This window comes from Callithrix jacchus, chromosome 6 (genome assembly GCF_049354715.1).
Source record: "Callithrix jacchus isolate 240 chromosome 6, calJac240_pri, whole genome shotgun sequence".
NCBI lineage: Eukaryota > Metazoa > Chordata > Mammalia > Primates > Cebidae > Callithrix > Callithrix jacchus.
Genome location: NC_133507.1, coordinates 88,234,809 through 88,260,737, shown reverse-complemented (window position 1 = coordinate 88,260,737; position 25,929 = coordinate 88,234,809). Strand labels below are relative to the sequence as shown.

At 36.2% G+C, this 25,929-nt stretch overlaps 1 protein-coding gene across 4 annotated transcripts in view; it reads right to left on the bottom strand.

Annotated features, from left to right (window-relative positions):
- The window catches only part of LRP1B (LDL receptor related protein 1B), a 1,941,900-nt gene extending 1,916,702 nt beyond the window's left edge, over positions 1–25,198 (bottom strand). For all 4 annotated transcript variants that reach the window (XR_013518953.1, XM_078327882.1, XM_078327883.1 and 1 more), the window contains exon 1: positions 24,845–25,198. Coding sequence is in view for 3 of the 4 variants with exons in the window: in XM_078327882.1 (XP_078184008.1) it covers positions 24,845–25,022 (178 nt within the window). In the remaining variant the exon portion in view is untranslated. The remainder of the gene's footprint in view (positions 1–24,844) is intronic.
- Between the last annotated feature and the right edge of the window lie 731 nt (positions 25,199–25,929).

The window sequence follows — 25,929 nt, the reverse complement described above, 5'->3', positions numbered from 1 at the left end:
TTAAGTGAAGTGTTCAGAGTTTCTCCACTAGAAAATAGTAGAATAAAAAGCCTGAACACAAACCTAAGTCTTTGGCTTCAGGGCCAATCTATATTCCATGACAATTCCTATGTCATTAAGATATAAAATATATCCGATTTTAAAATACTTCTTTTTGTCATTGGAATATGCCATTGCCCATTGCAAACATCCTCTTGCCTCCTGTCACCTCACCCAAAAATGCTGCATCAATTTAATATGAAGTTAAGGTAAATTCTAGAGTATAATGATCAGTGGTAATAATGATGACCTTGAAAAATCTGATAACAATATAAAATTTTTAAAAGTTGAAGATTATACTATGTCTTATATCTAGGCAATGCTATGCCACAATTATTCTATCCTGCTTTTTAAAAAATTGATGAAATTTTTATGTAATCAGATGTTAGTTCTTATTTAGCTAAAATACTGAATCAATGAAACAAATATACATAAGCATAAAGGCATATATTATAAAAATAATTATAAAATTGTACATATTTAATATAAAGATTCATATTTAAGGCAAAAATGTATACATAAAATTTATATATTTTAACTTAATTAGAATAGACAGATGCCCTAAAATGTAAATAGTGCATTTTCTGAGTTCTGCTTAGTTGTTTAATTCTCAGATGAAGGGGCCGGGCGGGGTGGCTCAAGCCTGTAATCCCAGCACTTTGGGAGGCCGAGGCGGGTGGATCACGAGGTCAAGAGATCGAGACCATCCTGATCAACATGGTAAAACCCCGTCTCTACTAAAAATACAAAAAAAAATGAGCTGGGCATGGTGGCGCGTGCCTATAATCCCAGCTACTCAGGAGGCTGAGGCAGGAGAATTGCCTGAACCCAGGAGGCGGAGGTTGCGGTGAGCCGAGATCGCGCCATTGCACTCCAGCCTGGGTAACAAGTGTGAAACTCCGTCTCGGGAAAAAAAAAAAAAAAAAAAATTGACTTTTAAAAACAAGTTCTAGTTATTAAAATATTTGCTGAGTTAAAATAAAATTATACTGCTTCAGAAGGTTGCTGCTATGGTTTAAATGTGTCCCCTAAAGTTTATGTAAACTTAATTCCCAATTCAATGTTGTGGAGCCTTAGAAGCTGTAAGAGATGATTAGGTAACAAGAGTTCTACCCTCATTAATGCATTAAAGCAGCTATTGTGAGAATGGGTTAGTTATCACAGGAGTGGGCTGCTGATAAAAGGATGAATTTGTTCCCCTTCTGTCCTCTTTTTTTATACCTCTGCCTTCTGCTATGAGCTGACACAGCAAAAGGACCCTCACCAAATGCTGACACCCGAATATTGTACATCTAAGCCTCTAGAAGTGTATCTGTTGTTTTTTAAGTCACCCAGTCTACTGTTAAAACACCATAAAGGTTGGGTGTGGTGGCTCACACCTGTAATCCCAACACTTTGGGAGGCCAAGGTGGGTGGATCATGAGGTCAGGAGTTCCAGACCAGCCTGGCCAACATGATGAAACTCCATTTCTACTGAAGATACAAAAAATTAGCCAGGGGCCGGGGGGTGGGGGGGCGGTGGTGTGCACCTGTGATCCTAGCTACTTGGGAGGCTGAGACAGTAGAATTGCTTGAACCTGGGAGGCAGAGGTTGCAGTGAGCCAAGATCCTGCCATTGCACCCCAGCCTGGACAACAGTGCGAGGTTCCATCTCAAAAATAAAAATAAAAATAATTTAAAAAAGAAAATGGGCTAAGACAATTGTTCTTAGTCCAACTAAGAACTCATGTTGTGAGGTGGGCGGATCACAAGGTCGGGAGTTCCAGACTAGCCTGGCCAACATGGTGAAGCCCTGTCTCTACTAAAGATACAAAAATTAGCTGGTGGTAGTGGTGGGTACCTGTAATCCCAGCTACTTGGGAGACTGAGACAGGAGAATTGCTTGAACTTGGGAGGCGGAGGTTGCAGTGAGCCAAGATCATGTCATTGGACTCCAGCCTGAGCAACAGGGTGAGACTCTGTCTCAAAAAATAATAATAATAATAATAACTCTGTCAAATGGGCTATGACAGTTGTTCTTAGTCCAATGTCTCATACGGGCATTGAATAAATTATATAATTTACATTATATAATTTTTCATAAGGGCTTATACTAGATATGTTCATAATTTTCTTGATTCTATGATTATAATTTTTAGACAAAGTTCTTATAGTTTGAGTACTTAGAGCTACAGATATATCTAAATGGCTCCATAGGTTTCCTAACACATTTCTATAAATCAGATATTAAATTCCTTTAAATATATATAGAGATAAGAGATGGCTCAAATATAAAAGTGAATTTATAGGGAACTCTCTATAAATAATAAAGCAGACATGTCCTCTGAAATAAATCTTCCCTATGATTTTAGAGCTCTAGCATTATGCTAAATTATTTTTCTCAAATAAACTTCTGTTCATTTCAATTCTATGGGAAATAGCAATCCAAGATTTAAAATTAGCACTGAAAAATCAGTATGGTCAGTTTTTTCATGTTTTCCACTAATACTGTAATTTGCAAGTAAATAATCAATAGATGTTCAATTAAAAAAATCCACTAAAGCATAGGTTGTCAATGTTATCGACTACTATCCCTCTCTCATGGAAAAAGAAAAGTCCATCACTAAATAAAAAAAGAATTTTCATTTTTAGAGTCTTTGCCATTTTAATAATTATTTCATTGCACTATTGTTCTAATATCCTATACTCGCTTTCATGGGAAATATAGGATTCATGAGAATTTGAATAAAGGATTAAAGCACTGAATACTGACAAAGCTGAATGAGGATGCTTGGACATTCAACAGTTTTTCTTTCACTACCAAGGGGATGGAGGACTTTTTAAATTATTTTTCAAGCATACTCTTTAATTTATCATTAGTACATGTTTATATCAGTTTTCTATTGTTTCTAATTATCTAAGACATAACACAAGCAAAAAGGGACAAAAAACCCTATGGGTACACAAATTGCTCCACACACCTGAGAGCTAGTTATATTTTTGGCTCCAGCCTTTGGCTAAAATTTGCTCTGTAGAACGTATTCACCAAGGTCACTAAAGTCAGATCACTTGTATATTTCACCCAACTGACTTCAGGTAAAGACAACTGAGTATTTCAAGTGCTGGGTGTCTCATTATCTCTGGACCATTGGTCACAGGAACTATGCTTATCCAAGAACTTTTCTAGTGAGCCTAAAGTGGTGTCTTACTTGACAATGGATTTCTGAGAGACAAATATCTCAATTTTCATTTGACAGGATTCTTCTGCTACATGTGAAAATCAGCTTAGAGACCAACAACAACAAAAAAAATCATGATGACCTTATAAGCAGTATGAACCTCAGTGGACTAGGAAAGAGGACATTTAGAGTGGACTTTGGAAGGGGAACAACGGTTTCCCAAAGGTTGTTATAGCTTAATGAGATCCCTGACCACACATCCATTATGTCAGATAAACATGGCTCCCTGCTGGCTCCCCAAAGTCTGCTGACAGTTGGTGGTTATGATGTTAACTCTAACATCCTAGAAATGTTTTAATGTCTTTTCCTCCTATTTTTTTACAATATTAGAATGAGGCTTGAATTCACCAAAAAAATATAAGAGAAATTACAAAATAACACAACTTCTACACTACTTATAGCAGTTCTTTGTTGTTACTATAAGCAATGCTTATTTTAAGAAATGATATTCTTCCAATTTCTAAAAATACTTCTGAGAATACCTATGAGTTTATCAGAAATAAAGAATTTTCAAATATCAAAATGTACTCTAATAAATTATTTCCTTTAGTTAAAGAAAGCCCAAGATTAACATTGTACATATTTTGTCTAAAATTACTGGTTTTAACTGCTTTGCATGAAACCCAAAGTGTAACATATTTGGTTTTCAAAGGACAAAAGTAATGAAAAATGTTTTAAATTTCAGAATTATTTTATTTAAATGGGAGTTGTTTTTTCCCCACTAAGGAGAAAAATAATATGTACATTAAGCATTCCTCACAGTCCCCTCACCTGAAGAGAAAATAATAGCATCAGCAAAGTACAGTGTCAACATTTAAAAGTGATGCTTGGTTTGGTTGTTTTCAAAAGGCGCATAGAATGATATGTGTAGTATTAAGAGACAAACCCAAGCCTTAATTTTAGTCTTCATTCTGGTTTTCTGACAGAAAATCTTTAACCTACAGACTCTGATGAGAAAGCAAACTATCCTTTATGTAAATTTATCACTTAGAAGCATTGAACATCTACTTGTTATTATGCAAGCATATCATTCTTCCTGGAATAAAAATTCCTCTTTTTTCAAGAAGTAAAGTGGTACTTGTGGAGCATAAAAAATAAAACAGATGTTCCTTTCCCCATATCTGTTTATTTATAAGGCAAATGTAAAAGCCTTGCATGGGTAAAAATATATCATGAAAATCAGAAAAATCTTTATTTTTAACGTATAAAACTTAAAAAGCCATCTGAAATAATACCGTCAAGATCAGAAAAGTATTTCAGATTGCCAGTTATTTAGTCTTGATATTTTCAGATTCAACATGGCAGTGCATCCCCACAGGACATGCAGTAAGAAAGCGAAGTCATGACTTGAGGCATTACCAATAAGTTAATATGTAGTAGAACAAACCCTCTGTTCTTATGCAGCCAAAATGTCATTTTAAGCTATCTGAGGAAAAAAATAAATTACATTTTGAATGATTAATCTCAGGAGACAATGTGAGAATCGATACTGAAGTATTTTCTGCAACAAGGATCTTTTCTTTGATAATAAAGTAGTTCATTAATTATATTCATAAAATTTTTAATGATTTCTTTTGGAAACTATTTTTAAAGCCCACCTTGGGGTTCAGCAGGTTATAAAGAGCAACATCTTTTACATATCTCACTGTTCAGGTTTCATCTCACCTTAACTGTATCATAATGAACAACCTATTGTAAATTGCTTCCCTTTTCTTCACTAATTTTGTTCCTGCAATTCCTTCTGCTTAGATTTTCATCTAAGGCAGTATTAGTCTATACGGCACTTTTGTTCTAATTAGAAAAAGCTTTCTTTGGACAAATGCAACCCCAGATTAGGGCACATAGTTTGATAAACTGAAGAAATGTGGATGTCACTCTTCCTTTCCATTTTTATATGTAGTTCCTTTGTGCAGCGCACAGACCTTGCTGCAACCCTGATCTCTCCTACTAAAACTACACTGATTTCTAAGTGTTAATTACTGCCCACTATGGGCAAAACTGGAGAACCAGAAGAGTAGGCATATAATAATAAAACTACAATAATGACTAGTGTGTGTTAGAAAGTCACTTCGAGTTGGAGGTTTTAGTTTTATTTTGAGACTAAATCTCACTCTGTGGTCCAGGCTGGAGTGCAGCGGCATGATCTTGGTGCAACCTCCTCCTCCCGGGTTCACCAATTCTGCCTTAGCCTCCCAAATAGTTGGGATTACAAGTGCCTGCCACCATGCCTGGCTAATTTTTGTATTTTTAGTAAAGACTAAGTTTTATCATGTTGGCCAGGCTGGTCTTGAACTCCTGAGCTCAGGTGATCCACCTGCCTTGGCCTTCCAAAGTGCTGTGATTACAGGCATGAGACACCGTGCCTGCAAGTTAGAGGTTTATGTATCTGTGCTCTATACTCAGAACATCCCTTTGAGCTTTCTTGAAAAGAAATGTGCCTAAGGTTCAGGGAGATTATGTATCATGGCCAATGTTAAACAGCCTGCAATTGAGGATTTTAAAGCAGACTGACTTTAAAACTTAATCTGTTTACCACAGCCCTGATGTGTGTTTTGGAAATTATTAGGAACAGCCCAAATGTAGGTTCCTGGATCTTGCATGTACATCTGTCTCCTTGCATTTAAGTAGTAGTAGTATGCAAGAAATGATCATGGGGCAAAGAAATGTGAGAGCCCTGAGAGAGCCTTTTACCCATGAATAATGTTTTAACTTTTTTATTAAATCATTTATATCCTGATTTGTTCTGAAAATGATTTAAAATGATATCCCCCATTTAAATCATACCACGTGGCAGCATGTTAAACAACCAAACAAGTGAACAGGAAAGTCCATCTCTTACAATAGAGATCCTGGTTGAACAGCATTGCTGTTCTCTTCGTAGAATGAATGCCGGTCTTAAATATTTTCATCATGCAGGCCTATATGACTGAATACTACTAGTATCACAAACATTATTACTACTACTGCTACTAATAAACTTCCATGAACTGAGTGCCTATTATGAACAGAAACTTGAGGTATTGTCTCAGAACTTCAAAAGAATAATGTATACTAGATATCATTATCCCCATTTTATAGATAAGAAAATACAAACTTGAAGAGATAATGTAATTGATCAAAGGTCATAGAGTTATGTAAGTACAATCTTTTCTTTTACAATGATACCCCATATTGCTGCTGAGCATGGTTACAAAGCAGAAGCTGCAGAGCACTACACCAAGGTGTGCCACAAATTCTACTGTTGCATGTACAGATAACTCACACCACAGTTATTAATATAGATGCCTAACACCACCCAGAAAACATTCTGCCCAGTAATGCTCAACCTGAATCTAATCTAGCCTATAGATCTAACATCTAGTTTATGGAAAAGATCAGTGATAGAGAACCATGATAGATGAAATAATGAGAAAGCAAGATAAATTCAGAATATCAAATATTCTATAAGTGGCAGAATCATCTCAAAAGGTCAAACTCATGAAAAAAGTACAGAGGGACTACAATTCATTATAAAAGGAGAAATAAGAAAAAGAACAACCAAATATAATATGTTATCCATTATTATATAGTAGTTATAAGAAAAAAATTATTTAATAAAAGCCATAAAAGATAGACAAAAACTGGAGAATGTAAAATGAGCCAGCAAGATTCAGGAAGGAAATAAAGAAAATGAATTTCACTGAAGGAATCATGGAAGATGTCATAAAATAAGAGGCATTTGTTCCATATGTTGCATGACATTGCTCTGTGATTTTCCAGACCACATTGATTTCCTCATTGTCTAAACTAGAATCTTGACAATAACATTTTTGAGTATTTATAGATAGCATTCTCTAATTGTTTCTCATGTGTAAGCATCTTCTCCCTAGGATTCTGTCTTCTACTCTTCTAATGGGTTCTGCTGTGCTCAGTACAAGACTCCATAGTTGGTACTCAAGTAGATTGAGGCATTGAATATTTTTGTAAACACAAGTGTCTCAAAGCCTCTTGCTAGCAAATGGGTGCATTAACATGAAGCAACCTGTGTTGCAATAAAACTCCAGTGTAAATTCAAAGATTAAAGGATTATGTGAAGTGATTTGTAAATTCATGCTCTTATTGCAAAATTTAATCTAACTAGATGCTAATAAAAATAAGTTTGTCTTTAGCCACTAGGGGAAAGAAAGATTCCTTCAGTGGTTATAGAATGAGCCTCAACACATCTTGGTGAGGTGGTAGGCTTTATGCATTATTCTCCTGATTTTACGAGACAGGAAATAGACACAGAGTGAGGCTAAGTGACTTGCCCAAGGACAAAGAGTGAGTCAGATGCAGAGCTGGGAATCAAGCCCACTTCTCTTGGTTCCCAGTGTACAGCTTTTCTCAGCAAGCCATAATGCCTTTCAGATGGATCATTTCCTAAAATGTATTAAGTTGTTAAAAATTCAATATGGGTGTTGCATTACTTTTCAACTAGCTCTGTTTCTCACTACCTTTCTAGAGCTGTTATCAAAAGCTAAACCGGTAGTCAGATTAATAATTCCCTATCTATAATTTTTAAACAATACCTCATTAAAACTGGATATATACAAATATCTAAGAAGAATCAGAATTTTTAGAGGACAAGGTTAAGTTTAGCATTTACTGCTTCCAAAAAATTGTAGCTTCAATGTTAGGAGAAACTGGAAATGATCATGCAGAACAAGATTTCATCAGCTACCAGAAAATTTAAACAAAAACAGCTCAACAATGTTGTATTCATAGTGAAGCAGTACAAAAAATAAAATTAAAAAAAAATGTGTGTACATTGAAAAAGTAGACATTTGGGGCTTTCAAGAACATTCTGGACACTTGTTTTTATACAAAGCAATGCTTGTTTCATTAGCCGGGATTTTACCAGTTAGTTCTTTGGGAATTCTGGACCATGGACGGGCATCATCGTTTTCAGTGATAATTACTAGAGCCTCTTATTGTGCTAACTAAACTAGAAATGGTATCTAAGTGGGCCAGATGCTTAAACTCCTATACATCTTCCAGCTGCAATCACTGGAAACATCACTAACTTATAACAATGCCCTTTACCAATGAATCCAGACTCAGTACTGGATCTCTTTCTATACAGCAGTTTGGACAACCACTAACAATTGGTCCCAATTGGTCCAAAACATCACACCCATTCACTATCTCTAGCATCTACTTCTCTATTCACTCCCCTCCACAAGCCAAGATATAGAATCCTTATAGATTTATTGTGTTAGCAGCCAGTTCTCATCAAAATGTTTGCTATTATTCCTCGTGTGACTTGTTTATACTTCTTTTTAAGTTAGCATACCTAACACAGATTTCCTGAAAAGGGATCAATAAGTAGTAGTCTGTTTTATAAAACTTATCTATATTTTTGCTTAGAAACTTTGAAAACAGTGAATTTCAAATGCTTTAATAAGCTTCTATAATCACACTAATTCAGAATTCTAGTCAGCATATATAATCAATTATTGCAGTGAATATCAAAATTAAAGTATTGAGCAGTTCTATTCTAGCAACCCCACTGCAGAGTATATATCTAAAAGAAAAGAATTCAACATATCAGAGACATCTGAACCAGTTTTTTTATTGCAGCACTATTCATAATAGCCAAGATATGAAATCGACCCAAGTCAAGATGAATGAAGAAACAAAACGTAGTACATATACACAATGAAATATTATTCAGTCATGAAAAAGAATGAAATTCTGTCATTTACAGCAACATAGATGAGGGCATTATAGAAAGGGAAATAAGTCAGGCCCAAAAAGCCGAGTATCACATGTTATTACTTATATGTGAGAGAGTTCATAAAGGTAGAGAGTAGAGCAATTACATGAGAATCTGTGAAAGATGTGTTGGAGTGGAGAATGAAGAGTCTGGTTAATGATTACAACACACAATTAGATAGATGAAATAAGATCTAGTGGTTGATAGCATAATAGGGTGACTAGAGTTAATAATTTATTGTATATTTCAAAATAGAAGATTTGGAATGTCAGCAACAAGAAGAAGTAATTAATGTTTGAGGTGATAGCTATCCCAATTACCCAGTTGTGATCATTACACATTGTATATTTGTATCAAAATATGACACGTGCCACATAAATATGTACAACTAGTTGTAATACTAGTAGCTGTACTACTATAAATCCATAAAAATTAAAAATTGAAATATATAAGATAATAATCAAACTTATTTCTTTGAGAACAGTAAAAAATATTAACAGAGGAATTGCTCTTGCAATTGGTTATCACCCTTAAGATAAATTTATGACACTTAAGAGAGTGCATTCAGTTAAAAGTCTGTGAAATGTCAACATCCTATGATATGCTTTGGAGTAGTGATTGATTCCAGGATGCAGAAAGAAAAAGTAAATATAAGATGAGTTTTGAGCATGTGAAAGTGTTATAAAATTAAAAAGTGCTCAAAAAAGAATGGGGGTATGTCAAAGGATGGAGGAGGCAAACTGAAAGAGCTCCCAATGGCCAAAGGTGGAACAGTTTGAGTGAAAAAATAAAGAATGATAGTACTGGATTATACCACAAAAAGTAAAATATCTGGGAGTCTATACTAGTATAAATAATTATATAAATATAAGGGAGAAGTGATAGCTCTTCCTTAGAGAAGAATTTCAATTGATAAATGTATAGTGGAAAGAATAAGGCTGAGCACAGTACCTCATGCCTGTACTCCCAGCACTTTGGGAGGCTGAGGTGGGTGGATCATTTGAGGTTAGGAGTTTAAGATCAGACTAGCCAACATGGTAAAACCCTGACTCTACTAAAAATACAAAAATTAGTTGGGTATGATGGCACATGCCTGTAGTCCTAACCACTCAGGAACCTGAGAGGAGGAGGTTGTAGTTGCAGTGAGCTGAGACTGCCACACTGCACTCCAGCCTGGGTAACAGAGAGAGACTCTGTCTCAAAAAAAAAGTTTAAAAAAAAAGACACCACTTCACTCAATTAATTGATCAAGATTAACATAACTAATAATAAGACATAGTGCCATGTGTTTCCCAAGGATATACTGAGTAGGGCACATCTCTATGTAACAGTCTTGACAAAATGCATAATCTCCATTTGATCATGAGAAAACATCAGACAAAGCCAAATTGTAGGATAGTTACTAAAAAACTGACCATCCGTCCTCAAATGAGCTCAGGTGTTAAAAGTAAATGAAAGACAGATACTCTCACCAATTAGGCGAGTCAAAGGACACATGACTATTTAATGCAGTGAGCACTGCATCCTGGATTGGATATTGGGATAGTAGGTCATTAGTGAAAAACTGGGGAAATCTGAATAAAGTCTAAACCCTAGTTAATGTTTGTCTTACCAATGCTATATTTTTGTTTTGATATTGTATTATAGTTACATATTATGTTAGTATTTGGGGAATTGAGTGAAGTGTGCATGGAAACTTTCTGTACTAGACTTACAAATTTTCTGTAATTCTAAAATTATATCAAGATATAAAGTAAAAAAATACTTTGTCGAATAATGAGTTAGGAGAAACTAATTCTGATATGAAACACAGGTATAAGTCTGAGGTCAGTGTGTGGTAATGGAACACACAGTTGGCCTGTGTTTAGTCACAGCTTCCCAAGGAACGGAACAATAAAACACAAACCTAAAAGTGATCCCATTTGTATCTCAGTATGAGAATTTGTCTACCTATCAGAATCATATCTCTGCTGTCTTCCCTTTGCTGTATTTTTCTTCTGCTCCCTTTTGGTCTTTTCATTTTTTCCTTCCACATTTCAGTAACAATGTGTGTGTGTGACATGGTAATGTTATTTCAACCACATGCTGTTACTTCCCACATATTTTTCCTCAGGCCCCTGCAGTGCAACGACTGAAATCTCCACTTAGCATTTCTTCATTAGTATTAAGCAAGTATTGTTTCTTAGAGCACATTCAGAGACATGATCCTACGTTAAGTCACAACTGGTTCTAATATCATTAACCCTTTGCTGGGTCATTAACAGTTTTCTCTACATCCACTTTCTCTCCCCTAATTCTGCTTTATGTTTAGCAATGGGGAGGAAGATGTGAAGGCAGAAATGCAGAATTCATCCTAGTATTCTTCTTTCTAAACCCACATCCTGCCACAATAGCTCAGTCGAAGTATCTAGTCATTATGCTCAGCTCTCTAGGGCCATCTTTTGCCTGCAATGAACCAAGTAAAATATGTTTTCATTCTGATCCAGTCCAACCTTCTATTGATATCTGCAACTCAGGGGCTACATAGTAGACCACATGCTGTTAGCCTCAGTGTTGGATCCAGCAACTTGCTTTATTTGTCCCCACAATGGTTTTTTATTGTGTGTGTGTGTGTGTGTGTGTGTGTGTGTATGTGTGTGTATGAGAGAGAGAGATAGACACACACACAGAGAGAGAGAGAGAGAGAGAGAGAGAGAGAGAGAGAGAGAGAGAGAGAGAGAGATTTCTGCTTTATCTTGATAGGCAATATTTAAAACTTAGGAAATTTTACCTAAAAACTCAGATTCCCAGCCAGTATTAAAGGCCTGCCACAGTGTACCCACATTCACATAGGGCCAGGATCTGCTCAAATTGAATATCAGCTGCCCTTTTGGACAGCTTGGATGTTCTCCAATTTACCAGTCACCCACATTGTCTTCTGACCAGCCTGGCTGCTATAAGCTTTTGTGTTTGCAAAAGTTGCCCTATATCTTGCCTTTAATTCATAAAGGTCAGTCAAATATGTCTCAGTGCCATTACTTGACATGATGAGTAAAGAAATTTAAGCTGTCTTTTCCTCTGAGCCTAGGAATCTCAGAAGCCACAGTCAATCCTATTTCTCTCTGTAAAACTATAGAAGAAAATCTGCCAATCATTTTCCTTTGCCTGCAGAAGGAAAGGTAAAGGGCAAGACTGCTACTTTGGGTTCCTTTATATGATTTTTTTAACTTTTTAAGGAAATGTTATTATTCTTATTACAGATTGCACTCAACTCTCATTCACATAGTGACTCTCAGGTTTGGGTTTGCAATGTGTTAATGGAGCCATTACGGCTGTATTTCGCATGGAAGAGTTTTAGTAATCCTCTTTGGCATTCATCTCTAAATCTTGAACTCAAGTAGCTTCAGCCTTTGAAAGTTTATTTTTTACTTAAGTGATTTTCATGCTATTGCTAGAGTTTTCTGGTGTCTCACCAGCTTAACAGCTATCAGAATACGCTTTGGTTATTTCCCTCTTTACAGCGGGTTTATGCTCTGGTCCAAGGGATCAAAACATTTCCTCCCCAAATGCCTTTCACTGTGAGTGTGCAGTCAATAATTACTGTTTTTTTGCTTTACCTAATATAAAAATAACTCCCTTACACTTATTTGAACCAGTTCCCATAGTACTTTCCTTATGAAAGAAAAAAGCCCTTCAGCAGACTTTTGTGTGATATGAGCAGAGTGCTAGTCAGGGGGCATAAATCATACCTCATATTCACACATACACAAGTAACCCTTCCCCTTCCTGCTGCTTTCATTTACTTGGATTAATTAATTTACAAACTTTTGGCACCCCTCTGCTAAAGTACACAGCAAACAAATTTGCAGTGAGTCCCAAATTAAATATTAAGGCAAAATCTCCAGTCTCAAATTTCATTTGGTTCAGTCACTGTAAAAATTAATAAAATTTGGGTATGTGTTTCATATTTAACTTATTTTGAGGTATAATGATGATTTTAGTATTGAAATTTTGGAGTCAAATTATCAAAGAGGGTTTGACAACATGAATGAAAAATGAACTTAAAGTGACAAGCAAATTAGATTTCTACACATGCATCTAGCAAATGTCTACTAAACCTGCATGTAAGCTCTTTACACAACAAATAAATTGGTTGAGATCTTTTGCTTCAATATTTTATTTAGGCATTTCTAAAATTTTAAATGCCTGAGCTTTGAATCTCTTTTCATTTTAACCTAATGTATGTTTAGTCTATCTTTTCTTGAATCTAAAAACATAGCATACTTGAAGACTAAGAAATCAGGTTATCTTCTTATATATTCCTTGTAATGATCACGTCATGTAGCATTTCCGAGGTAATTTCTATGAAGTAAGGTGTTTTCTTCCAGGAGGCTACAGGTCCAGCAATATAAAGTAAATAGTGTTTAAAAGGGTTGATTACTCCAAGCTGCCTTTTTGGCACTCTTTTTCATGGTCTTCATAACCGAAAAATAATTTGAGTGAGATATTTTGGGGATTAAACTGGTACTCTGAAATGCAGATTTGACTATCAAGTTATAAATCTAAACTCTCACTTTTTCTCAAAGTACAGAATAAAAGAGAAAGCACCAAAAAAGGAACAGAGCAAGGGGAAAAAAATCATAGGAAAAAAACCCCAAAACTATCTTCAAACACCTCAGGAAACAGGATAATTCAATCAGCTTAACATGAACAGTATTCCTTCAAATAGTGTATTTCTTTCTCTTTTTTCATGTATTCTCTAGGCTCTGATATTTTTTGCCTTCCAACAGTTTTATAAAATCTTCTTCCTTTCTCTTTCTCTGCCTCTCACTGTTTCTTTCCTTTTTTTTTTTTTTTGAGATGGAGTTTCGCTTTTGTTACCCAGGCGCGTCTCGGCTCACTGCAACCTCCGCTTCCTGGGTTCAGGCAATTCTCCTGCCTCAGCCTCCTGAGTAGCTGGGATTACAGGTACGCGCCACCATGCCAAGCTAAGTTTTTTGTATTTTTAGTAGAGACGGGGTTTCACCATTTTGACCAGGATGGTCTCGACCTCTTTACCTCGTGATCCACCTGCCTCGGCCTGTTTCTTTCCTTTTTAGCTTCAGTAAGCACTAAATAGACCCAAAACCATTTGTTCTGTATCCACAAGCAACATTTCCTTCACAATCTGAAGTTGTACAATTGCTAGTGTTTTTATTTATAGTTCTTTTTTTAAAATTATACTTTAAGTTTAGGGTACAAATGCAGAACGTGCAGGTTTGTCACATAGTATGGCATAGGTATACATGTGCCATGGTGGCTTGCTGCACCCATAGTTCTGGTTTTAATAATCTGGTTGTATCTGCCTCCACATCTACAAACCACACTGAGACTGGTACATGTTGACATGTTAGGCATGATAATGTTTATTCAATGAATGTGTAGAGAAATAAGAATAATTCAAGGGCCCTGGTTGGCCAACAAGTAATACCCATATATCATAAACTCTTACTGGGTAGATCCTCACCACTCACTTCTTCACTATGTTTTGTTTTCTTTTCAGACAGAGTCTCACTTTGTTGCTCAGGCTGGAGTGCAGTGGTGCAATCTCCGCTCACTACAATCTTTGCTTCCCAAATTCAAGTGATTCTCCTGCATCAGCCTCCTGAGTAGCTGGGACTACAAGCACATGCAACCATGCCTGGCTAATTTTTGTATTTTTGGTAGAGATGGGGTTTGACTAGGCTAGTCTCAAACTCCTGGCCTCAGGTGATCCACCCACCTCAGCCTCCCAAAGTGCTGGGATTACAGGCGTGAGTGACTTCACCAGCTTTTACTACAGTTTTCTTGGAATTTCTAGGGAGGGTGGTGAGAACAGCCAATAATAGCTATGTTACAATTTATTCTCTCTTTCCTAATTATTCATCCACAGGAACTTGACTGTCAGTACAAACTCTTCTGAATCATGTCAAGAATTTGGAGATAATTGAAAAGGAACTCTTTCTTTAAAACACTGCAAATTTCTTCAAGAAACAAATACAAACAATACCTGTTTCTTTTGGTATTATGCTGGTTTATATTGATAGAAATAACAGCAAAATTATTGCTTCAACATTTGTCAATGCTTCAAATATTGCTAAGTGTATTATTTTAACGTACTCCCTAAGGAATACTGTGAATCAGACTCAATTAACTTAATTTTACAGATATGGCATAGTAAACACAGGGTATTAGGAAATATGGTACCAGTAGTTCTGAAATATAAAAAAAAGGTAATAAGAAAGCAAACAATATTGCAGGGTCCACATGTGACTATCATGTGACTTTTACTGTGAACCATATTTCACACAAATCAATAAGAGGTACTGCAAAACAGAATGTCACATTTAAAATAGCCTGAAATAATGTATTATCTGCTTAGAATATTAACACTTTCCTCCAAAGATTATCTTTTGAGGCTTTATTTCATGCCTATCCTCCCTAAAATGCTGCTGCATTCATTCATATAGAAAATCTTTCTAAACTAAAAATGCAAATCTCAGTTCTAGTTTGTCCTCATTGCCACTGCTACTCCCTCATTCAAGCCATTAACATCTTATCCAAGACGAATTTTCATGATCCCTGAACTGGATTCACCATTTCCCTTCTTGTCTTTCCATTAGACCAACCATGATCTCTTTAGAAAGTAAGTTGCATCATTGTCGCCTCTGATTAGACAGTCAGTAGCTGCTCAAAGTCAGAACCAAACCCAAATGCCTCACTTTTATCTGCATGACCCCACCTGACCTAATCTGACTTCACCATTAATATACCTTCTCTATTTCTCTTCTCTCCTTAACACACACAGTTTATTTCAGATGAAGTGAACTTCTTTCTCTAAAATACCAAAATCACAACTTCCTCTCAAGGGTAGCACAGAAAATTCCTCCCTCCAGATGATGCAGAGCTTGTCCGGTCTCATCACTTAGTTTTAGCAAATATGTCACTTGCTCAAAAAGGCCTTCCATGTTTATAACTACAATTCCTAATAGCATTTTCCTCAGTCACATTATATTATTTTTCTTTCAAGTAAGGATGTTATTTATTTATTCATTTGCTGTTTCTGCCTCCTCCTCCACTAAAAGCCCCATCAGCCCAGTTACATTGTCTATGTCGTTCACTTCATTCCCATCACCTAAAACAGTGTACACCACCTATTTGCTCATGTCTGTCAAATGGGTGAGTAAACACATGAATGATCCAAAACATATGGGTTACTTCAAGGATCATGTGATTTCAGCAGGAAAAAACTGCGAATAAAAAATGAAAGTATGCTGAAAATATAAAGAGCTTCTTCCTATTAGTAACTTATATTAAGCAAATAGTATAATTAATAAAATGATAGATATTTCTGTAATGCAATACATGACACAATGTGTTTTCACAAACATTATCCGTGCACTCACAGAATGTGTTAGGATCATAGCTATATTTATTTTTTCAGAACGGGTCTGAGCAATTTTCTGTAATACTGTGGTGGTGTTTTCACAGACACCCAGATGAAAATACACACAAGGTAAAATCCTCATGCCCTTCATTACTTTATGTTCTCCTAGCAACAAGGATAGCAAGGGAAGTTGAAATGTGCTAAGATGTTGGTCCTCTCACTGTCAGGATTAATTTCTAAATATTTGACAAGGTCATTAGCAAGTGAAAATAGGGAGAAAAATGTCCTAGAAGGAGAAGGAACTGTAGAATTGAGTGTAATCCAACAATGGACAAAGGAGAAGGTTTAAATTCAGACTTCTTCCTATATCTAAGTGTTGATCATGCTGGATAGTCACCAAAATTTCCCTCAAATAAGATTAACATGCTGTTGTATTACAGGACAGCTACATAGTGCTACTGAACTGCTAGTCTTGGTGTTAGAAATGACATCAGTGCAAGGGCACTCAGAAAGAATGCCTGAATTCTGAGTTAGTAATTCCATCTACAAATCTCATGTCGTTATTATGTTTAATGAAAATCTCAACAATATGGACGCCCAGTGGGCACAATCTGTAGTGCTTTCACCTGATGAGGCAAGAATCTCACTCATGAGCTGGTGTCATTATCACTGTACTTTCAGAGCTTAGTCATGGAAAAAATCCCTTAAAAGTTAATAGAGTTGATTAAGTGGAATATTTTAATAAAGCATACTTGCCATTTTAACATTTTTGTCCCAATAAAAATATAACATTAAAAGCTTTGGAAATGCACAGACTGTCTTAGATAATCTAAAAACTGAATCATTTTAAAATCTCTGTAATATCAATTTTAGCAAAAGTTTAAGGTTATAATTAGCTCAGTTACTTGATCTGTGTGGCCAGAAGCTTCAATAAATTCTGACTGTCAAAGTTCTCTTTCTCGGCATCATTTTCTTTCTTCTCCTTATACATCCTAGTTTCTAAAGAAAACAGATGATTCTAAACATATTTCTGTTATCAGCATTATATCTACAGCTTTTCTATGTCATAAATAATCTTAAGATACCCTAGGAACACACAAAGCAACCACAACTAAGTTTCATTTCTCCCAAATCTCATTTTTAGTTATCTTTTCTCATTTTAAGAAGAAAGGGCTAAGATGACAAATAGTCATTAAAGAAAAACTCAGTGGTAGAAAAATTCTTAAGAAATTATATATTCGTATTTCTAAAGTTAAACAGTCTTGGAAGCCTTGAAGGATGTCAATGCAATGTGGAAAAATTAGGAAGGGAAGTCCTATTGATTGCAAGAATAAAACAAGAGACGATATGTGGTACCTTGATCTTACCTAAAGAAGAAACATATTCTTTTCACTCAAATAAGGTCATGTTTCAACAATACCTGTCTTTGGTCTGAAGGCTAAGCCAGTCAGGACAATGAGGAATATGCAACTCAGGAAGAGATGTCTGACTGTTAATAAGAATGTATTGTGAGATGAAATGTAACGTCGGTATCTTAGCAAGGCTACATGATCAATCTCCTTCAAGAATTTTTTTTTTCTCTTAACAAAGTTGGAAGAAATTGTATATGAAAAGGTACTTTGTCAACTTCTGTAAAGGATATAGTTATAATATTATTCACGTTTAAATGGAAACTTTTAAACACGCAAGGTTATATCTGATAAACTTTTATATACGAACTTATATCTGAGAAAAATAAGATTAAACAAATGAATCTATGGTACAAATGTATCATCAAGATTACTTATTTTTCTTTTCTAAAGGTAGAGGCACCTTTGAAAAGGGTTGCATATTTACCAGTATTTTGCAATATTTAAGAAGAAATCCCAAATTTTGACAATATATCATTATTAAAGAAATAGGAGTAGAGTTATTGAACAATAGAAAAAAAGTAATTATTTCTTTTTTTGACTTTTATTTTGGATTTGGAGATACATGTGAAAGTTTGTTACAGAGGGAAACATTTGTAACAAGTGTTTGTTGTTCACATCACTTCATCACCCGTGGATTAAGCCCGGTACCCAATAGTTATCATTTCTGTTCTTCTTCTTCTTCCCACCCTCCCTGTTAAGTAGACCCCAGTCATGTTTGACTATTTCCAAAATGCACATTACTCTTTTCCACTAATGATATTTACATATTCAAAATAATGGGGAATAAGATTAACAAATGGGTATACTCATTTATTTATTCATGCCATTGCATTTTTAAATAGTGTAATTGGATACCTAACTGCAGACCAAAAATAGCATGACTGCATAAGAAATTTATTATACTCATATTTAAAAGAGCATTTAATCCTGTTGTCCATTTTATTAATGATTTCTACTATATATATTCTTCATTGAGAGAAAGTCTTTGAAACCAATTTTAGAATACATTTTTTAATGTTTCACAAAATGGAGAAATATAAATTCAGTTAAAAAGGCAAAGAAAAGTAATAAATTTCCACTTTTAATAGAGTAAATTCTTTTTGAGCACAAATGAATTCAGAATACCTATTTACTCATTTCTGATAGTCTTTTAAACTTGTATAATATCCCATTATATAAATACATAATTACTACCAAACATATTTCATTTGCCTAATATGAGAGATACAGTAGCAAAAGCATGTATGATTTGCTCTACAAACTGGAAATATGTTGCATAATTATTTCAGAGAAATATGTTGTTGTTATTGTTTCTTCACAGAATATAACTTTAGGCTTTTTCTGTAAGATCAGTCATGCTTTTTTATAGAATGTATGGTTATTTGTTAGTAGTTTTGATTTCCATTTAGTTACTAGTCAGTTTCATCAATTAGTTTAGTCAGGGAGTTTAGTCAAAATATGTGGGTTTATATAGAGATAGCCTAAATCGAAAGGATGGAGAGAGAGAGATGGAGAGACAGAATGAGGCTGACTCTATGTTTTGATATTGCTCAATTTACAACAGAGCAATAAATAATACATATTTTCTAACTTGGCCTTGTAGTTATTCCAGGGGGAAAGGGGAGACCATCTAATCATTTATGAAGAGGGAAATACAGATTTAAAATTGTGAGGGCAGCTTATAGAAGACAAACTACCAGAAAAAAAAAAAATATATACATTTTGAAGGTCTAAGCTTACTTGTTCTGATGTAAGGCAGAATCTCCAGAATCCTTTATTCTCCTTTCTCTAAAATAGAGGATTCAGAGGTACTTGGTGAGTTTGACATGTTATTCAAATGAGAGAGCACTGAAGAGCCAGAACAGAGATTCAATGCTATTGCAAGCATGCTACTTTTCAAAATTGAGTGAGTGAGGTAAAGACACTCATTCTATGTTAGTGGAATTCACATCTAAAAATTAGTCTAAAAACCAACTTTAAAAAAACTGGTTATTGGACTAATTTCTTGATGTGAATTGAAAACTCCAATTAATTTTTAGAGACATTTTCATTTTTGTATTATTTACTATTGAAATAAAATATTATCCAAAAAAACTAATATGTTTTAAAAATCTCCTTCGATAATAAAACAACTGGAAAATGTTCCCAAGGCCTATAGTCTGTGAGATTTGTGATTGCTATGTTGCAACTTCATTCCTATGTCTCTAGCCAATTGTTTGTGATACAGGTTAAGTTTGGGAATAGTTATCCATGTGAAAATATATTGCAACTCCACAGAAGAAAATAAAAACCATCCTGGTGAAATTACTCTGTTTGGTTAGCTAATTTTTCCTACCTCTCTCCCCCTCCTCTGCCAAAACCAAAGGAAAAACATTATTATTTGCTCATTCTATGTATCAAGATAGTTTTTTGTCATTATTCTTGGATTATATCGGAGGAGCCAGATTTCTTGAAGAAATTTAAGAAAAGTGTTAAAACTATCTAAAGTAGACATAATATTTTCTCATAGAAGTTTGGCTGAACATATATTCTGATTAATTCATAATGGTACTCACTCTTTGGCATAATTTTCTTTAGCATTCTGCTACTAGTATTGCTTCAAATTATAAGTATTGGGTATATCATACTTATAGGCATTTCAAAAGCAAATAATTTTGACACGTGTTTCTTCCACACAGTCATATTTTATTAAAATAAAATACTTATTATATAGTGATGTATTCAAATATTACATGTTATGAGTAAAAAAAAGAACTAAAAAAATTTTTTTTCATTTCTTTTTTTTTTTGTCCAGATAAATAGACAGGTTTATCAGAGTTCTGAAAAGCAAAAGTTTCATTCATAAAAGCCATCTCCAATTTTCAGGCCAAAGTGGTATTTTTAATAGGTGTTTGTGCCAAGGCAGCCATTTTGAAGAAGACACACACACACACACACACACACACACACACACATACATGCAGATACACACAAACACACAGAGAGAGAGAGAGAAAGGGGGTGGGGTAATTGTATAGGTGGGTTCCACTTACTACTAACTTAGTTTGACGAATGATATCATGTTGGCACAGGCATGTTTAACTTTTAGGATTAATTCTACTTTCTCTGAATGCATCTATCTAGAATGAAGACAAGCGTTTCCTTTGTACAAGAATTGTTTTGACAGACAGCCACAGAAGATAGAGAAATCTATCAGTATGTTTGATTGGTACTTTTTACCACACAGAATTCCTATAACCAGGAAAATATTGAAGGAAAAGGCAGGGGAGTCGTTCATTTCATATTAAGATATAAAAATTAATGGCAGAAACATTAAAAAAAACTGGATCATATTAATATATAGAATGAAGAGAAGATATAAAGATCCCTCAACATTATAATCCTTATAGAAGACTAAATCATACTCAGTTCAGGTGACTTTAAATGGAGCTGATTTTTATGGTATGCCCTAGGCTGAGAAAAGAAATTGACAAGGTAACTGGCAAGAAACTAATGTCCTGGATCCAATAGATTTGCAAACTAAATATCTCAGCATATCTCCACCCTGAATGACAAGTAGCATTTAGAAAGTATCATCTAATTCTGAAGAATACCCTATTAACCATATCACTCATCTACCATCCTTTCTAAGAAAATTTACATTCACTTACATTTTTTAAAAAATGACTTCCATATTTGTAATTGTAGCATAGTTAACATTTAAGTTATCTGCAATATTCTCACGTCTCTCTCCATTCTTAGAGGTCTAATTATAATCAGATTCACACTGGTGACACTTTTCCTTAAATTATTTTTATACTGTAAATATTTTCATATATTTATAATAACATGAGAGAAAAATATTTTAAGAAATTATTTTGTTTAAAGATACTTATTCTTGTCATGAAATACTGATTCAGAATCTGATGTATGGCGGAATCCATTCATCCACCCATCCATCCATCCATCCATCCATCCATCCATCCATCCTTCCGTCCTTTTCCTAAATTTATCTTCAGCTTTCTTTGAACTTCTTTTTTTTTCCTAATTCTGTTTTCTATGATTCACATTCTTTCTTATTTTTTAGTGCATTTAAATTTTTCTTTACTTTTCCATTGTTTCTTCTCCCTCTTACTCAGTTTAAATTTGAGCTTGAGAAGAGAGAAAAAGAGAACAAACTCAAAGATCAGCAACTTCTTCAAAACAAAACTTTATGTTATTTATGGCATATAAAGAGACATAAATTGCAGTTTTCTTTTCAGAAAAGTTGACACTTTAAGATACACTTCCCTTTAAGTTCTAATCCTTATCAAGCACTACTTTGATAATGATATGACAAATTATTTGATTCTAAGTGAATCTGATTTATCTTCTACTTTTGGCTGTTAAAAGTTACAAAGATGTTTCCTTTTTATGATGTGATGGAATTTAATAAGAACTGACATATACATTAGTTTAGCTCTGTATAAAATCAATATAAACTAAGAAAATAAACAATAAGGAATTAAAAGACAAGTTCATGCATACAATTTGAACACAAACATACAGGTTGGTTTCAAGTATTTTTCTATTTAATATAATGTTTAAGCTTATACTTACAAATATATAAAGGGAACAACACAGCTACAAAGTAATGCAGACATTTCTGATACAGTCCATACAGTTTGGGAAACTACATATTACCCAATAAGTACACGTAGAACCTAAAAGTGAATTCTCAATTTTTGTCAAGCAGTTAGCTGTTGCACTACAAAAGGCACCTGTGTAATTTACATGCCTGTACTACTGTTCAAGGACGATTGACATAAGCCTATGCAGAAAGTTACATCTCATTAACCTATTTCTTGCATTTATATTCCCATATATTCTGTTTCAGTATATCAGTGAAGGAAGTTTGTCATAATGCAGTAACATTTTCTTTTTTAACTTTCAGTAAGATTTCTCTCTCTTTTTTTTAAATTCCCTTTTCCCAATGTGGCCCATCCTTTTCACTTTTGATAACTGCGAGGATTTTAGCTCTTTCCTAACAGTTTTGAAAGTTGTGTTAAATATATAATGATGGCAAAGAGCTGGTCTACAATTATTTTTACTTGTGCTATCTGATACAGTAATTCATGTGGACATGTGATACAACACAACACTTTCATTTTTTAGAAAAAAAAAAAAAAACTAGCAATCATTTACCATATGCTCTGCTTTTATCTTAGATGTTCCTCTCCCTCATGAAGCTAAATTGGCACCAAATATAATTCTCTTAGTTATTTAATGTCCTATCTCAGAAGAAAGTTGGGGGGTCTGTATCTTTTATGTTATATATTAAATTATCTTCAGATATTTATTCAAATCATGATGGCAATAGGTTCTATCCCCATAAACATATATAAAAGTATTGAGAACTCAGCTCTAGGTGAAGTCAAATTTATGGAGAATGGAGACTCAATCAGAAAGAGCCCAATAGCAGTAGTCTGCCAGTACCATTATATCATGCTAGCACACTGGGCTGAAAAGCTCCATTCTGTTCATCTGCTCTGGTCCAACTTCAAACATTTTTCCTAAGAAAGGTTGAGAGCTGATTGTTCCAGATCAAAGACATCATCATTTCAAGGAGAGCTGTGTGCCTCCATTTCATCAGTATAGTTTCTAAACATTCCACATCAACTTCAAGGCAAGTTGAACAAGTTCAGAAGCTCTAGTTAGGTGGCAATGATGTATTTAAAAGATTATCACCAGTAAATGTCAGATTTCCTAAAGAAATTCAGTTTAGTCCGACCGCTGATAGAGGAAATGACATGTGTGGGTATGCTATAAAAGCTAGAATCTGGTTGCCAACAGCAGGTTGAATAGAAACACTACAATTCATTCCCGTGTTGTTTCTTATAATGAAGGAATAATTTTTTGTCAATTCATAATCTTCCTAATATAAGTACAATCACTACATCTCCCAATAAAACAATCTCCCTGTTTGTTTGACATTGGGGTCTGGGTTTTTCCTCTCTCTCTCTCTCTCTCTCTCTCTCTCTCTCTCTCTCTCTCTCTCTCTCTCTCTCCTATTTAAACTAAAAAGCTGAACTATACCAGTCAATATAAACTCATTTTCTCATTAAAAAAAAAAAAAAAAGGATCTATGATACTTCTGATTTTACTTTAAGCAGTTAACCATTCCAAGGCCAGGGCCAGTGCCCCAAATATTCATCGAGTATTTTCCTCCTTTTTTCACCAGTGTTATCTGTTGTCAAAGACTATGAAACTTGCACAGGAATTCCAGATTTTCCAGATGAAAAGTTTATAGAATCCCCGCTTCTTCTAATTCCCACCTCCTCTCTGCTCTCCACGTCCATTCCCCTCTAAACTTGTACCAGTCATCAGCTACTTGGAGAAAAAGCAAAAGCAAAGCGCCACTGGAGCGAGGCACTCCAGACTGGAGGTTAGCCCCTCAGGGTTCCTGTGCCGCGACACAGCCCCTCAGAATGGAAAAGTCAAGTTCAAGCAGGTGCGTGCGCCCGGAAGCGCCCTAAAAGCCTCACCGCTGATGACAGGACTCTCTCCCCAGTCTGACCCCAGAAAAGGGCTACGGAAACGAAAGAGCTTGAATCGGCGCTTTCGCCTCTCCACAGACCCCGAATGCAGCAGGTAAGGAAGTTAACCTGGGAGCTAAGTTGAGGGCGGACACGCTTAACGCGGAGAACCTGGAGCTCGCAAAAGCTCGCGGTTGAGCGCCATCGCGGAGGGAAGCCTCTCTTTCTGAAATGCGAATTCTCATCCCAACATCTGCAGCGCTTAGGATGCGCGGGCAGAAGCGCACAGCCAAGTCCAAACGCTCCCGAAGAGGACAAAATCGGGACCGGGAAACGGCCCAAAGGAAAAGCCTGGGGGTGCCGAGAACTCTGGCACTTGGTTCAGAAACCCCGCACCGCACCTCTCACTCCCCACGGGGCCAACGCAAGGCGGCCACCCGGTCCCGGGGAGCGGGGCTGCAAGGACTTAAGTTTCACCCTCACTTATCTGCAAGCATCGCCCAGCAGGAAAGCCGAGAAAGCCAGAGGAGGGCTGGGGGGGCGGGGGGAGGTGTTCTCCTTACCTCGGTCGGCTCCCACTGTCAGCACCCTGGCGATCGGCAGTAATCCCGAGAGAGTGAGTAAGGCGAGGAGGAGCTCGGACATTGTGGTCGCCCGGTAAGGAAGCCTGCGCTGGAGACTGCTCCGCGGCACCCTCGGCCCGGCGGCGGCGGCTTGGAGCCCCGAATCGAGCGGCGTCATTTACAAATGTCACTGGAAATTCTTCAGCTCAATGAGTCCAGCCAGTCCGCCTTCTCCTGCCTGGAGCAGGATGTGGAAGGTGCAGGGATGCGCGCGTGCGGGAGAGAGGAGGGAGAGCGTGTGTGAGCGCGAGCGAGCCGCCCGTGTGTCTTGACTTTTCAATGCAGGGTACGTCTGATCTTACATCACGCAAGAGGGGCAGTGAGAGATGCCAGCGGATGGGAATTCACTGATTAATCACCGAATTCACCACACACCCCTTCGTCGTCCACATAAATCACATCTATTACTTAGTAAGAGGCATTTAACACAACAGGAAAATACCACCGCGAAGGGAGAGCGCCACAAATCACGATTATTTCAGCCTCCTTGAAGGGAAAGTAACTCGAAGCTGGTTCTGTAGGAATTGAGTCTTTGGAGAAGGGGGAGGTTGTGCATTGAGCTGAGCCGGCCAGGCGCCTAGAACGCTCCTCAGTTCACAGCCAGCTGGGAACCCTCAGCCGAGCACCGGGCTGCTTCTGCGGGCAAAGCGGGCTGATCCCTTCGCTCCTCGGAAGCTTCCTTCCCGGGAAGGAAGGACAAACCAAGGAACGGAGCTTCTCTTAGGGAAATGGTTTCCTCCGCTCTACACAGAATCCCAGTGCTTCCTGAATGGCACTTTTAACTTTTATGCTGAGCAGCACCTGGGGACAAAGAGGCACAATTTCGTGACTCAGCAGAAACAAAAAGCAAAACAGCCCCAAAAGTCATTAACCGTTGCGTAAGAAGGGAAGGTTAATGGAAAAGGCTATTGAGGTCCCCAGGCAGGAAACAACAAAGCAAGGAATTGGCAGCGTTTTGCTGTGGGGTTCTGTCTTTAAAACGGTACTTCGAGTCGTTTTAAATAGGCTTTGAGGGTTTTGTTGTT